The sequence below is a fragment of the Pan troglodytes genome, chromosome 19 (assembly GCF_028858775.2).
Source record: "Pan troglodytes isolate AG18354 chromosome 19, NHGRI_mPanTro3-v2.0_pri, whole genome shotgun sequence".
NCBI lineage: Eukaryota > Metazoa > Chordata > Mammalia > Primates > Hominidae > Pan > Pan troglodytes.
The window spans coordinates 92,794,032-92,807,862 of NC_072417.2; the positions used below are offsets into that span (position 1 = coordinate 92,794,032).

General features: G+C 55.7%; 1 protein-coding gene and 1 long non-coding RNA gene across 4 annotated transcripts; one reads left to right on the forward strand and one right to left on the reverse strand.

Moving 5' to 3' along the window:
• Positions 1–3,287: 3,287 nt before the first annotated feature.
• On the forward strand, positions 3,288–13,688 carry CBX2 (chromobox 2). Of its 3 annotated transcripts, none has more exons than XM_063799992.1 (5): positions 3,288–3,491; positions 4,500–4,543; positions 5,479–5,544; positions 7,833–7,938; positions 9,862–13,688. In XM_063799992.1, exons 4-5 carry the CDS (start codon positions 7,906–7,908, stop codon positions 11,170–11,172), a joined length of 1,344 nt encoding a protein of 447 aa, XP_063656062.1. In that variant the 5' UTR covers positions 3,288–3,491; positions 4,500–4,543; positions 5,479–5,544; positions 7,833–7,905; the 3' UTR covers positions 11,173–13,688. The 3 variants fall into 3 exon arrangements, with proteins under 3 accessions (XP_063656062.1, XP_003315813.1, XP_016788547.1); XM_003315765.4 differs by lacking the exon at positions 3,288–3,491 and adding an exon at positions 4,244–4,423; XM_016933058.4 differs by lacking the exons at positions 3,288–3,491; positions 4,500–4,543 and adding an exon at positions 4,879–5,043.
• Positions 6,015–11,488, reverse strand: LOC107969334 (uncharacterized). The gene is made up of 4 exons (XR_010153388.1): positions 11,400–11,488; positions 9,418–9,925; positions 8,717–9,011; positions 6,015–6,331 (listed from the first exon to the last, which is right to left on the reverse strand). It is a non-coding gene; the product is annotated as an uncharacterized LOC107969334 (long non-coding RNA).
• Positions 13,689–13,831: the final 143 nt, after the last annotated feature.

Sequence of the window (13,831 nt, forward strand, 5' to 3'; positions counted from 1 at the left end):
AAAATACTGCATTTCACACTGGAAAATTACGCTCATAAAACCGTTTTGCACTGTAAAAATTCTGCACCAGGGAAAGGTCTTGGAAAAAGCCGAGGTGGCACGCACGCGGAACTGCCGGACCAGCTGAGCATCGGGTTGCTCAGACATCACTGGATCACTTGCACTTACTAGAGTTACTGAGAAGTGGGGACAGAGGCAACCCCATCTACCCAGGGTGTGACTGTGAATTAGTGCAGACCCTCGGAGGGCACTTTGACAATAGCTAACTCAGAAAAGTAGAGCCATGTATCTTTTTTTTTTCCTTTCTCCCATAGAGAAGACATACCCTTTTAAGACAGCTCTGTGCATGCTATTCTGTAGATACGCTGGTACTTTGCACATGGGAAGACAAAGATGGTCATTGCTGCACTGTTTTAATAGTAAGAAACTGGAATCAGGGACCGATCTGATTGCAAAATTAATAAATGACACTCTTTAAAATAAAAGCTTCATGTAATGGAGACCTCCTGCAAGGGGACTGTCATCATAAATGAGCTCATTGTCCATTTCCCACCTCCTATAACTGTGTTCCTTAACCACCCCCTGCCTCCAGGATCGGGGCGGGGAAGGGGGGTGCCTCCAGCCTGAGCCTGTCTTTAGGTGTGCTGCAATGAGCTAGGTGGCCTGGTGGGTGAGGGTGAGTGGAGTCCGAGAAACATACGGGGTTGCTCCAGCCTTTGACCTTGGAAGGCCTCCTGAGAGCAGGCTCTCCACCACTTCCAGAACAGCCTGCCCATTTGCCCCTCCCAGGCCAACATGGGAAACAGCAGGCCCAGGCTCCACGGTCCTGTACCTGATACAGTTTGTATTCTTCTGCCTCAGGTGCACAGCGAGGGATTGGGCAGGCCGCCCTTTGTAAGAAGTGTTCTAAACGCTGAGAGCCCTGGGCTGCCTCTGGCTTGTCCTGGGTCAGGATCCAGGGGCGGACATGTGCATCGTGTGCCCAGGGGTCCTTAGGCAAACTGAAAGCTTGAGGGATCCTGCAAGTGCCTGAACTGTGCTTATTTTTACTTGAGTTCTGATACACAAACACGGTCTGTCCCGCATATGTAATATTTACATATTACATACACAGAAACAGCGTGACATTAACACAGCTAGCCTGTAAGTCACACCTTAGTCTTGCAAATGTGCAGAGGAGCTGGGGGCAAATTATGACATGAGATATGAAATGTGATGTAAATGTGTGATGTATTCTAAATCCTGAGCGTATCCCATGCAGACCGGCTGGTGGTAGTGTCTGATTCCTCCTTTTAGCCAACGCCGCTGATGGCAGTAGGGAGACAGTGCTTTTAGAAAATCTAAGAGCTGTTTGAAAGTATTTGGTTAAGAAGTAACTACTGTTACCTAGTTACAGCTGCCAAATCCAGGGTCACTGGATTGATCTCAATTCCTGACTTTTCCATTGACTTCAGAGTGAGACATTCTTTGCTTTGGCATCTGTAATTTTCGATCCACAAGCATGGCGTGAAAATACTTAGGCTTTCTTAGTAGCATTTCAGACACGAATAAGTTAATACTTGTCCTTATCACTTGCGTAGAAAGGAAATCAGTACTATACAAAGTCTGTACTCCCTGAATGTCTTCCTCTGTGCCTGGATTTTTAATATCTTTTTTGTATGTGTTTTAAACATTCTTGTATATAATTAAGCATAACTGTGAGTGTAGGTAAACTATTCATATTCCAGGATTAATTTATGTAACCGTATTACTTTCATTTAAAATATGTTTAAAGCAGATCCCTCTCATTCCTGTGGACCTGCAAAGTGTCCAGTACAGTGACCACCAGCTACATGTGGCTACTCCCACTGAAATGAATTAAAGTGAAATACAATTTAAAATTCGAGCCTTCAGTGGCACTAGCCACACTGCCAGTGCTCAGCAGTCCCAGGTGCCTAACGGCCACCACACTGGACGCAGTGGATGGAGGCTCTGTCCACCCACTTCCATCACCCACAGATGGAGCTGCTGCTACGGTCTTATACTACTGGATATCTAGTAGTGCCCACATGATAGTACATACTAACTATCTGTCGAATGAATAATACAATAATTAGTTTTAACTTGTCTTAATAATTCTTAAAATGTGACAGTCAAAACGGAAGACGTCCGCTTGTTTTACACAGTTGGATTAGCTGGGGGTTATTCTTCCCTTCTGCCTATTCCCAGCTTTGTTTTTAGGGAACGTGCCACAGATTTTGGATCACACGTTCACAGAATGTATCTGATTATTTCATTCTGGCCAAATCTGTCATATTTGTTTCTCCAAATGAATTATCTAAATATTATTTTACCCAAACTGTTTGCAGTTGGGTAGATGATGTACATGTTAAACCTTCCTGGACGCTGATTTACTTTTTTCAATGTGTTAGTATCAAATTCTAGCAAATTTATTTCTTAAGCAAAGAAATCATTCCCTTTTCAAAGCCTTCTTTTCTTTAAAAAGAAATCAAGCAAGTATCCCAGCATACCATGAGTCAAAGAGGAAACTGGAAACTTCCAGGGCAAAATCTTAGACCCAAGATGAATTCTGCAAGGAAACGTGATGTGAAACTGATCCAGCTATTTGTAGGATTACAATAAATACACCTTTGCCCTCAACTCCACAATTTACTGCCAAGCTGCACAAGACAGGGATACAAAAGGAGCCGGCGGAGACACTGTTAGCGGATCCCTTCACTCCAGAGGCCAGTTTTATCCCAACACAAGGATTCTTTACTGCCTCTGCCCCTGAGTAAACAAACACCTTCCCCCCAAGGACATTTCCCTTTCTCCTGCCCTCTTTGCAAACAACATCTGAATTTGCACGTACTCTCCAGGAAATCAAATGAATGTAACCTATCTAACCAAAGAAACTGAAGAACACGCCATAAATTGAAAGATCGGTTCCTACAGTTCAGTATTTTCTCCAGTAGGCCTTTCTGTTAAAACAAAAAAACACATTTCTCCTGCAGAACCCTTTATAAATATGGTTTTGATGATCACAATTACATTGAGACAGTCTCCTACAACAAGAAACGACTTTTGGATCTGCTCAACAGAAAGAGAATTTTGCAGCTGTGTTCAAGGAAGCAAGAAAAGCAGAGAGTGAATTTTCATGGAGTTAGACTGCATTGAGACGAATGAAGCTAAGGCTCAGGTCTCTTTCATTACGTGTTTGACTTGTCCTGATTCAAAATCTAAATAACTTAAAGGGTGATTCTTCATGGAATTCGAATCTTAACACCGGAATAAAAGGGTAGCCTGCTGACGACGATCACAGGGAGGACAAGGGGTCACCCCCACTTTCATAACATGGCCTGACCCTTTTCTGCCGCGGACAATTGATCCGAAGGACGCCGGCTGCCCAGCCCTGGCGGGCCACTACTGACCTAGTCCGAAGTTAGGAACAGCCTTGCAAACCGCCCCCTCCCCCTCCATTTCATCAAAATCGGGGAACAAATTCAGAAAAGGTGCAGCTGGTTTTCTCCCTACACGTGCCGTAAAACTCGGGGGCTGGATCCACTTTTCATAGCTGTTTAATAAGAACTCCGGGCAGTTCGTATTACTTCTTTCTCAGTGCTTGGTGGTTTAAGTTAAAGCATTTTCCTCTCTCGCCTTTGGGGGAAAAAGCCTCGGCTGCTGGGGTTTGTGGGCCCCTCCCCCGGACTTCGTCTTCCTTTCCTTCCCCAGCCCCCGACCCGTTTTGCTCTCGTCCAAAACAGAGCGACTCCCCCGCTGCCGAGGAAAAGCCAGTTCAAGAAGCCGGGGGAAGGGTGGGGCCCCGCGTGCCCCGGAGCAGCGCCCCTCGAAGGCGGGGGCAGGAAGCAGCCGCCGCGCCCCGTCCCGCTTCCCTCCCTTCGGGCCAGAACAATGGCTTTTTGCCCGGAAAACGGAGTTGGGAGCAAGGGCGGGCGCGCCCCGGGAATCACGCGGGACTCGGTGGGCGCCCCAGGCCCGAAGCCCCTAGGCACCTCCTCCCCCAGCCAGGGGCCCGCCCGCGCACCCACCCCCACCCCCGCCCCCGCCCCCGCCCCAGCCCGGGGCCCCGCGCGGGACCCCCCGCCGGAGCGCGAGGCCCAGCCCGCCGCGGACAATGCGCGCCCCGCCCCGCCCCGCGCCCGCCCCCCCTCGCTGATTGGCCCGCACGGGATTTGGGCAGCGCGCGGGGGCGGGCGGCGGGCCGGGGCGCGGGCGCGGAGCGGCGGTGCGCGTGCGCGGGGCGGGCCGGCGCCGGGCGGGGGCGGTGCTTTGTGTGCCGCCGGCGGGGCGCGCGGCGGTGCGGGCGGGTGACTGGCGGCGGGCGCCGCGGTCGGGCTGGCTGCCGGGCAGCATGGAGGAGCTGAGCAGCGTGGGCGAGCAGGTCTTCGCCGCCGAGTGCATCCTGAGCAAGCGGCTCCGCAAGGTGCGTGCGGCCCGCCGGGCCCCCCGCCCGCCGCCCGCTGCCCGTCTGGCTCACGGCCCCTCTTCTCTCCCCGCAGGGCAAGCTGGAGTACCTGGTCAAGTGGCGCGGCTGGTCCTCCAAGTGAGTCCCCCGCGACGCCGCGCCCCCCTCCCGCCCCCTCGCCCGGGGGTGGGGACGTGGAGCCCCTCGGCCGCGCCGTCCGGTGGCCTGGGGGCGCCCGCGGGCAGAGCGGGAAGTTCGCGGGGTCCCCGCGGGCTCCTCCAGCTCTGAGGGGGGCGGGGGCCGCCCGGCCCGAGGTTGCCCTTTGTTTACACGCCCGCGGGTGCAGAGCTGGGCGGCCCCCCGCGCCAGAACCTCCTCGGCTCCCGCGCCGCGCTCCCCCCAACCCCCGTCCCGGCCGGGAGGGAGGCGCGGGATGCAAGCCCCCCTCCTCTTGGCCAGATTCTCCCCGCTGTAACCTGAGCTTGCTATTGATGGATGTAGAGTTTCTTTTTTTTTTTCTTTCTTTTAATGGAAGGGAGGGGATTTGGCATCCCCGGAAGGGGCTCTCTGCACAGCTGCTCCCGCGGCCCCGTTTCTGCGTCTTCCCGGACCCCGCTCTTTCTTCGCTACCCCTCGAGGTGCCCCGGCCCGCGCGCCACATTGTTCTGGATCTCGGGCTGGGCGCCTGTGCCCCTCCCTGCATGCTGGACCTGCCTTCCCTTCCTCCTCTGGCTCCGGGCCAGGGTTTGGGGGAATCCCTCTCTGCAACTTTGCGTTTTATGGGGGTTTGTTTTTCTCCCAGGCAGAGACTGTGGGAGTCCTCTTGTGGCCTTGTTTTAATTGGGGGGTTGGAGCGGCAGTTTCCCTTTGGGTCTGAGGTTAGAGTGCTGGCTTGGTGGGGGGGTGGCCAGCCTCCAAAACCTGGGTTTGGACTTTGAGAAGTGCCATGGTGCTACGGTGCCACTGCCATCGGCCCAAGTTGAGGAGCGGTGAGGGCGGGCCCCCTCGGGCTGCCTTGCAAAGCGGCGATCATCAGCCTGGCGTCTCATGCTGCCCTGTCCTCTGCTTTGCAGACATAACAGCTGGGAGCCGGAGGAGAACATCCTGGACCCGAGGCTGCTCCTGGCCTTCCAGAAGAAGTGAGGACGCTGACAGCACTGTGGGGAGGGTGTGGGGGAGGGACGGTGGCTGGTTGGAGTCGTGCTGGGCGCTGCTCGCCTGCCGGGAGGCTGGAGCTGGGGCTGTGGTCTGAGGTCCCTTAGCAAGATTGTGTCCAGGGCCATCTCTGTGGCTGGCTGTAAAAGTCCCCAGCCAGCCCCTCTCCCACCTTCTCCTAGCCAGCCTGTATCCATCCCTGAGAAGACCCCAAGTAAGTGCTGCTTTGATGTTTCCAACAGCCATACTTGCAAAAACCAACTTTTTCAGTTGCTTCAGATAAAGATGTTATAGCTTCTCTTGGCCTTTTCTGCTGAGTAATTTACACATGGCGCTAACAGAAAACCAGGAGAGCAGGTTTGCCACAGTGACGCAGGTCTGCCCTTCCAGCCCTGCACGCGTGTGCCATCAGGCAAGAAGGCTCAGAGAGGGAGCTGGAACACACAGCACGCAGTTGTGCCTATTGTGATGTCTCTCTCAAGAAAGAAACATTTATTTTGCTCTGGCCTGCAGCATACAGTACCAAGTAGCACCATGAGGCCGGATTGGGCCAGACTTGTTTCTGTAATTCTAGATATCATTTCTATTTTTAGGTAGGAAGTTTAGGTTAAGAGATAGGCCTCCTTGAGATGTTCAAGGCCAAGGGGTGGTGAGGAGAGGGCAGTGGATGTGCCCACCTGGCATGAAGGGCCAGGGAGTGCTGTTCAAGCAATGGCAAGACGTGGGGGGTTTCACTGACAGCTCCGCCTGGCTCCCCTGGCTGGACTTGCCCTGTGGATAGAGGCAGAAGAATTGGTTGCTGGAGTCTTTCCCAGCCAGGGACATATTGGGAAGGTTTATTCTCTGGTAGCAAAAGGTGCATTCCCTTTTTTCCACTGTAGCGGGACATATTGGGTCTTCCCAGAGGGGTCATGACAATGGGGAAATAGAGTTTTCTGGTGGGGCGAGCAAAAAGAAGAGCCTGTGCTTGCTTAAATCCCTTTGGAAAATCGTAACAGCAACCCATTGTCTTCTGTTAGTTCCTGTCTGGGTGCTGTGAGCCTTGGGGTGGGGGAACGGCTTGGCCCACTTCAGAGGCTGGTGCGTTTCTCTGGATCTAAGACGGTGTCCTAACTGTTGAGAGAGATTGTGCCCTTGCCCCTGGTTTTGGTTAGAGCAGACAAGAGCAGAAACACCTGAGATAACAAGAGTGTAAAACCCATGGGTGGCTTGGATTACATCGTGGAAGAAAGAAAACAGAGAAGGTGGGACAGCCTTCTCCATCCACCAAAATGTTAGCTCCCTCTGGGCACTAGGAGCTGGCGGTTACCTGCTTGGTATTGGAGGGGGTGGGGGTATGGCCCTTGGCGACGCACAGGATCACAGCAGTCAGTGCACAGGTTAATATTTCAGCGGAGGAGATCCATGCAACACTTCATTGTCCTTTTAGGAGATTTCAGGTTAAGGACCAGCACTTAACTGGAGTATGAACTTTGCCTGGTACTAATCAGAACTGTGTTGAGGAGGTTGCCTTCCAGGCCCCAATGAGATGATGTTTGCCCAGATAATTACCAGGGCCCCTTCCCTGAAATACAAGCTTTCCCTGGGGGCTGGAGGTTCTGCTAGCACTTCATGACCCAGGAGGTGTGGAGGCTCTTCTGGGGGGGGGTACTGCGAGTGGTGCGTGCATTGAGCCCTGCCTGCCTCAGACCTCGGCACCTCTGTCATCTCCCTCAAGAGTAGAGTTTAGGAACAGAGGTATTTTTAAAAAGGAAACAAGGAGAGTCATGTGCCAGCAGCCAGGCTCTGCGAGGGCTGGAGGACAGGGCCCACGGTGCTCCTTGCCCGGGTGAGGGTTTTATGCACCGGCAGCTGCCCAGGGGATTGGTGGCATCTCCTTGTCCTGGGCTTCCTTCTCCTATTGAAAGTAAGGAGGTTGGACCGTGTGGCCACCGAGGCCACTTCTGGTTAGAATATGCTAGAATTTCCACGCAGCAGTGCACCTGCAGGAAGCTGTCTTAAGTCAGAGAATACTGGGGCGTCATTGTTTTCCCAGCGTTGCTTTCCTGTCTTCAGCTTGTCCTTAGCCAAATGAAATGGGATGGCTGGTTACTGACCCTAGTGCAAAGAATGGGGTCTGATCTCTGCCTTGGGTATTTGATGATGTGTTTGCGGCAAACAGGATAAGCTATTACAGGCCAACAGGAATAGGGTGCTGGAAGCCATAGAGTCCCACATGGTAGAAGGGGTACGCACAGGGCTTCTCCCCCATTAACTAGTGGTGTGCCTTCAGGGAACATGAGAAGGAGGTGCAGAACCGGAAGAGAGGCAAGAGGCCGAGAGGCCGGCCAAGGAAGCTCACTGCCATGTCCTCCTGCAGCCGGCGCTCCAAGCTCAAGGTGGGTGGCTGCGCTGGGTATGCTGACCCCACCTCCCAGCACCCCCTTGGCGTAGGGGGCAGGCAGAGGGAGGGTTTGGGGCCCTCAGGAAGGGGGTGGCACTTCTGCCAACAGTCTGTTCCTCTACTCGGAAAACAGGAGCCCCCTTTCTTCCTGTCTCTCAGCTTCTGCTGCCAGGGGCCCCAGCCGGCTGAGAGTTCCTCCCCACCCCTCCCAGGGGCTTCCTGCTTCAGCCTGTCCTGCACGCCTCTCTGCTGGGTGGCAGGGTCAAACTGCTGCTGACAAGCACTCTTCCCTCCCAGGGGGTCCTTGGGGGACGGAAAGGAACAGGAAGCATGCGTACAGTAGGTGCTCATAGGATTGCCGGCTGGATGTGACTCAAAAGCCTAAGATTTGGGGGCTACTCCAGGCCCACCTGCGGGTGCACCTTAAATCGAGGTGGCCACGAAAGGCAGGGCTGAGTGAATAGTCAGGGGGTGCCAGGAGGGGCCTTGGAGGAGGGCAGAGGCAGTGTGGACTGATGATGTGCTTTGGCCTTCTCGGGACTGTCCTGTCACCCCTCCTCGCTACAGTGATGGGCTCACCCCGCCACAGGTATGCATGCGCCCCTGGGGTCCGTGGTAGGGCCCCTCCCTCCCCTGAGGACAGGTGAGGCAGGACAGGATGGGGGAGGAGGGCCTGGCCTCAGTCCCGGGTGTAGCTTTGATTCTCTCCTCCGGGCACTGTCCCTGGACCTTCGCATGTTGTGGCCACGAGCTCAGTCACTAACAGCACCTACCTTTCCAGGAGGATTTCCTGAATGAACAGGATTCCCTGCTGTAGAATCTTGTTGGCTGGTCTACACTGGCCTTACATTATCTTGAAAATCTTTCTTTTGAGCAGGATGGTGGGGGCTGCAGGAGTTCTGCTGACTGAGGAGTGGCCACAAGGCAGTGATTGATGCCTTGTTTGAGGAGGTTTGAGGAGATCACTCCTGTTGAAGTTGGGAGAACGGGGTGGTAGGGAGGCGGTGTTGGATCTGACTCCCTAAAGCACACGCTGTAGAATTCTGACCCAGCAGGCAGCATGGAGGCCTGTAAAACACAAGGACACTCTTATTTAACATTTGCGGTGACATCCAGAAGGCGAGGAAGACAGTGGTTTATTTACCTGTATCCTGGAAGGCTCAGACTGGGAAATGGGGATACTGAAGCCCACTTGGTGTAGGCTGCAAAGCTGTGCATGCTACTTAATACGACTTGTAACCTCTTGAGTCCTGAAAACTGTGATGCTCTGGATACAGTTCCCTTTGAACGTCTGCTCTACAGCCTGGAGCTAAATCTGCATCCCCCTTGAAAGCTGATGGTGGATGGGGATGTCATGGTGTGGACTCTGTCCGTCCTTACTCTGTCTTCATTTTTACCAGCCACCTATTTTTCTCTCTATCTACCTTTAATTTTGCCTCATGGAACTGTGAGCACGGTGAGAAGTTGCTCCTACCTGACTGCCTCTCTGGTCTGGAAGCCACAGGAGTTGATGGCTGCAAGGTGCCCAGTGTTCCTTGGGGACAGCATGGCGCTCTGGACCCTGGGAGCAGGCAGTGGAGGTGTGACACCTTCTCCTTTATCTTTTTTTTTTTTGAGACGTAGTCTCGCTCTGTCGCCCAGGCTGGAGTTCAGTGGCACAATCTTGGCTCACTGCAGCCTCCACCTCCCGATTTCAAGCAATTCTCCTGCCTCAGCCTCTGCAGTAGCTGGGACTACAGGTGCGCGCCACAACACCCGGCTAATTTTTGTATTTTTAGTAGAAACAGGGCTCCACTGTGTTGGCCAGGCTGGTCTTGAACTCCTGACCTCAGGTGATCCACCTGCCTCGGCCTCCCAAAGTGCTGGGATTACAGGCGTGAGCCACCGCGCCCGGCCAACTTCTCCTTTATCTTTCCAGGAACCCGAAGCTCCCTCCAAATCCAAGTCCAGCAGTTCCTCCTCTTCCTCCACGTCATCCTCTTCTTCCTCGGATGAAGAGGATGACAGTGACTTAGATGCTAAGAGGGGTCCCCGGGGCCGCGAGACCCACCCAGTGCCGCAGAAGAAGGCCCAGATCCTGGTGGCCAAACCCGAGCTGAAGGATCCCATCCGGAAGAAGCGGGGACGAAAGCCCCTGCCCCCAGAGCAAAAGGCAACCCGAAGACCCGTGAGCCTGGCCAAGGTGCTGAAGACCGCCCGGAAGGATCTGGGGGCCCCGGCCAGCAAGCTGCCCCCTCCACTCAGCGCCCCCGTTGCAGGCCTGGCAGCTCTGAAGGCCCACGCCAAGGAGGCCTGTGGCAGCCCCAGTGCCATGGCCACCCCAGAGAACCTGGCCAGCCTAATGAAGGGCATGGCCAGTAGCCCCGGCCGGGGTGGCATCAGCTGGCAGAGCTCCATCGTGCACTACATGAACCGGATGACCCAGAGCCAGGCCCAGGCCGCCAGCAGGTTGGCGCTGAAGGCCCAGGCCACCAACAAGTGCGGCCTCGGGCTGGACCTGAAGGTGAGGACGCAGAAAGGGGAGCTGGGAATGAGCCCTCCAGGAAGCAAAATCCCGAAGGCCCCCAGCGGTGGGGCTGTGGAGCAGAAAGTGGGGAACACAGGGGGCCCCCCGCACACCCATGGTGCCAGCAGGGTGCCTGCTGGGTGCCCAGGCCCCCAGCCAGCACCCACCCAGGAGCTGAGCCTCCAGGTCTTGGACTTGCAGAGTGTCAAGAATGGCATGCCCGGGGTGGGTCTCCTTGCCCGCCACGCCACCGCCACCAAGGGTGTCCCGGCCACCAACCCAGCCCCTGGGAAGGGCACTGGGAGTGGCCTCATTGGGGCCAGCGGGGCCACCATGCCCACCGACACAAGCAAAAGTGAGAAGCTGGCCTCCAGAGCAGTGGCGCCGCCCACCCCTGCCAGCAAGAGGGACTGTGTCAAGGGCAGTGCTACCCCCAGTGGGCAGGAGAGCCGCACAGCCCCCGGAGAAGCCCGCAAGGCGGCCACACTGCCAGAGATGAGCGCAGGTGAGGAGAGCAGCAGCTCGGACTCCGACCCCGACTCCGCCTCGCCGCCCAGCACTGGACAGAACCCATCAGTGTCCGTTCAGACCAGCCAGGACTGGAAGCCCACCCGCAGCCTCATCGAGCACGTCTTTGTCACCGACGTCACTGCCAACCTCATCACCGTCACAGTGAAGGAGTCTCCCACCAGCGTGGGCTTCTTCAACCTGAGGCATTACTGAAGCCCCGGCGCCACCAGCTGCGCGGTCTTACTCCCCTTCCCTGCCTATGATGTCGCTTGGCTAAGTGACTCCCAGCCCAACCCCCCTCAAGAGTCTGGGTCGGGGGAGGAGGAGTGGGTGGCCTCCTTGATGGGCAGGCTTGGAAGGGACTTCTCCCGCACCCCGCTCTGTCCCAGGACATAGGGCAGGGGGCCTCGCTGCCTTGTTGGTCTCCACCTTGTTCCTACCTCTGCAGGCCTCTTTGCTCTCCCCTCTTGCCTCAGGAAACCCGGTGGCACCTGTGGCTCCAGGTGACTGTCTTGAACAGAGCGGGCTTCTTCATGGCTGCGTTGTTGCTGAGTTTGAACTGCTCCTCCCTGGCCTGCGTGACTGAATCACAGCTTTGGTCCCTGTCTCGCAGGGGCTGAGGTGTCAGGAGGGGACTTCTGGCCCACCTTGCCTTCAGCCCTGGAGTGGGCAGAGAGTATTGTGGGGAGGCATGGCCAGTGGGACTAGTGTTCCCTCCATCTGGCCGCAGCTTTTGGGAGATGGGGTGGGCAGGGGCGGTCCTGGCTGGCATTGCCTGAGCCGGCAGTGATGAAGTGGGGAGCTTGCCCTTGACAGGTGGGGGCTGGCTGGGGCCTTAATGTGAAAGGACAGTGGCAGGCAGCTGGAGTAGAGCGAGCCCAGCAGCCCTAAAAGGCTGCCTTCACGGCCATCTAGCCCCAGTTCAGGGCAGCATCCATAGCCCACAAGCCAGCGTGGGTGGGGCGGGGGTGGTCCCACAGCTGGGTTCCACCTGAAGAGCCTCCGTGCCTCGGAGCAGGAGAGGCAGGCTATGGCTGCCACCCTCTCTCCTGCCCGTGTCCCAGTGAGAACTGACCTGAGTCCCCTTCCAAACCCAGACCCACCTCCTGCCCCAGGCCCACTGAAGCATGTTCCATTTCTAAAAAGCCCAGAGTTCAGTGTGTCCCAAGGAAAACCCAAAGTGGAGGTGCTCAGGTCCAGCGGAGTCCAGTGGGCAGGACCCTTGGCAGGCAAGCCCCTCCCTCCACTCCCAGGACCTACCTTCTGCTAGTAAAGGACTGGCTTCATCCTAATTATGGCCCACAGACTGCCCCAGAGACCTGGACAGCAGTGCTGGCACTTGGGTGTCCATGGGCCCGTCTGCCGGCTCTGCCTGTGCTGCAGGTGTTGGCCGTGGGTCCAGCCAACAACTCCCTACCTCCTGTGTGGGGCCCTGCCCAAGTGGATGAGGCATTCCTTGAGGAGTATCATTTTCCCTGACAATCCCCCTCACCTTTAGGGGTTCCCTGCTTGGCTCTTTTCCAGCTGAAAAACTAGACCTGTGCCATTGGGGAAGCTGGACAAAGTCTAGGGGGCCCGCCTGGTAGAGGGCCCCGGGAAGCTGGATCTGTCAGCCTCGGCCCTGAGGCCCCTGACTCAAGACTGTGAGCTGCCTCTAGGTGGTCATGTCTGGGAGCTACCTTGTATGGCTTCTGACCAGTATCAGGATTTCTGTTCTGAGAGCAGCTTGGGCAGCAAGGCAGGGCAGCCCAGAGGTGGCAGCGGCAGGCAATCTGGTCACTAGGTCTTTGTGATGCCAAAAATAAAAGAGGGTGGGGTGGGTGCTTTCTGTTCCTCTGATTGGATGGAGTCCGCCAGCAGGCATGGGGCTACATTCCAGTGCCTGACTATAGGGAGGCACTCCTGATTCCATGGAGCAGCCCGGACTTTGAGAATGGGCTCTGGTTTGCGGGGGGCAGGCCTACCAGACTGCAAGACCCCCCAGTACCTCACCGTGCCAAATAGGAAGAGGTGGCCTTGGTGTAGCCAAATTGATCTTTTTAACAGTGTGCCTTTGGGGAGGGACCCATGTCCATGGCTTCGTTGAGGGCCATCCATATGCCAGCTGGGGGCCAGCCCACAGTGGCCATGTTGGCTGCAGCAGGAATGGTGCCCACCTCGGCGAATTGAAGGGCTAAGAGTCCCAGATAGCTAGGCCAGAGCTGGAAGCAGACAGTAAGGGGAAGAGCTGCTCCCACAGGAGAGGGAGAGATTCCAGCTCACTGCGCAGCCTGGGAGGAGGCGTGGATCCTGGCACGCTGGGCCTCAGGCACCAGCCTCCCTGTGCTCGACAGCAAAGTCTTGACTCCTTCCTGCTGAGCACTGTGCTACCTTCACTGCTCCAAAGCCAGACTAACAGCTCTCCAAGCCCTTGGGGTGACTCGGCTTCCAGGAGCTGTTGGAGAAATGAGGATGTCTGTCCCTGTCTGCCTGGGCAGGCCAGATTCCTCCCCAGCAGCCGGGTCTCTCCAGACCCTGATTCGGTGCCTTTCTGTTTACCAGCTACTTCAATCCCAAAGTTTGAATCTGCAGATACCTTACTCCCAGCCACTTTGCCTTCTTACTGTGTTGTGTGTTTTTCCTGGTGCTTCAAGAGCGTGTGCAGGGCAAGTGCCGTCACTGGGAACTGCACCAGATGCTCAGACTTGGTTGTCTTATGTTTACCAATAAATAAAAGTAGACTTTTTCTATTTTTATGTGCTGCTATTTGTGTGTGTGTGTTTGTGTTTGTGTAGCTAGGTATCTGGCACTTCTGACAAGATGCATTGTTGCTTTTTCCCCGAAGGTCCCACAGGAACTGTGGCAATGGTGTGTGTGTGAAATGGTGTGTTAA

Coding starts and splice junctions, on each gene's coding strand:
- CBX2 (XM_003315765.4), top strand. CDS start 4,352: ATGGAGGAGCTGAGCAGCGTGGGCGAGCAGGTCTTCGCCGCCGAGTGC. Junction 4,544..5,478: donor TGGCGCGGCTGGTCCTCCAA/GTGAGTCCCCCG, acceptor TCTGCTTTGCAG/ACATAACAGCTGGGAGCCGG. Junction 7,939..9,861: donor GCCGGCGCTCCAAGCTCAAG/GTGGGTGGCTGC, acceptor TTATCTTTCCAG/GAACCCGAAGCTCCCTCCAA.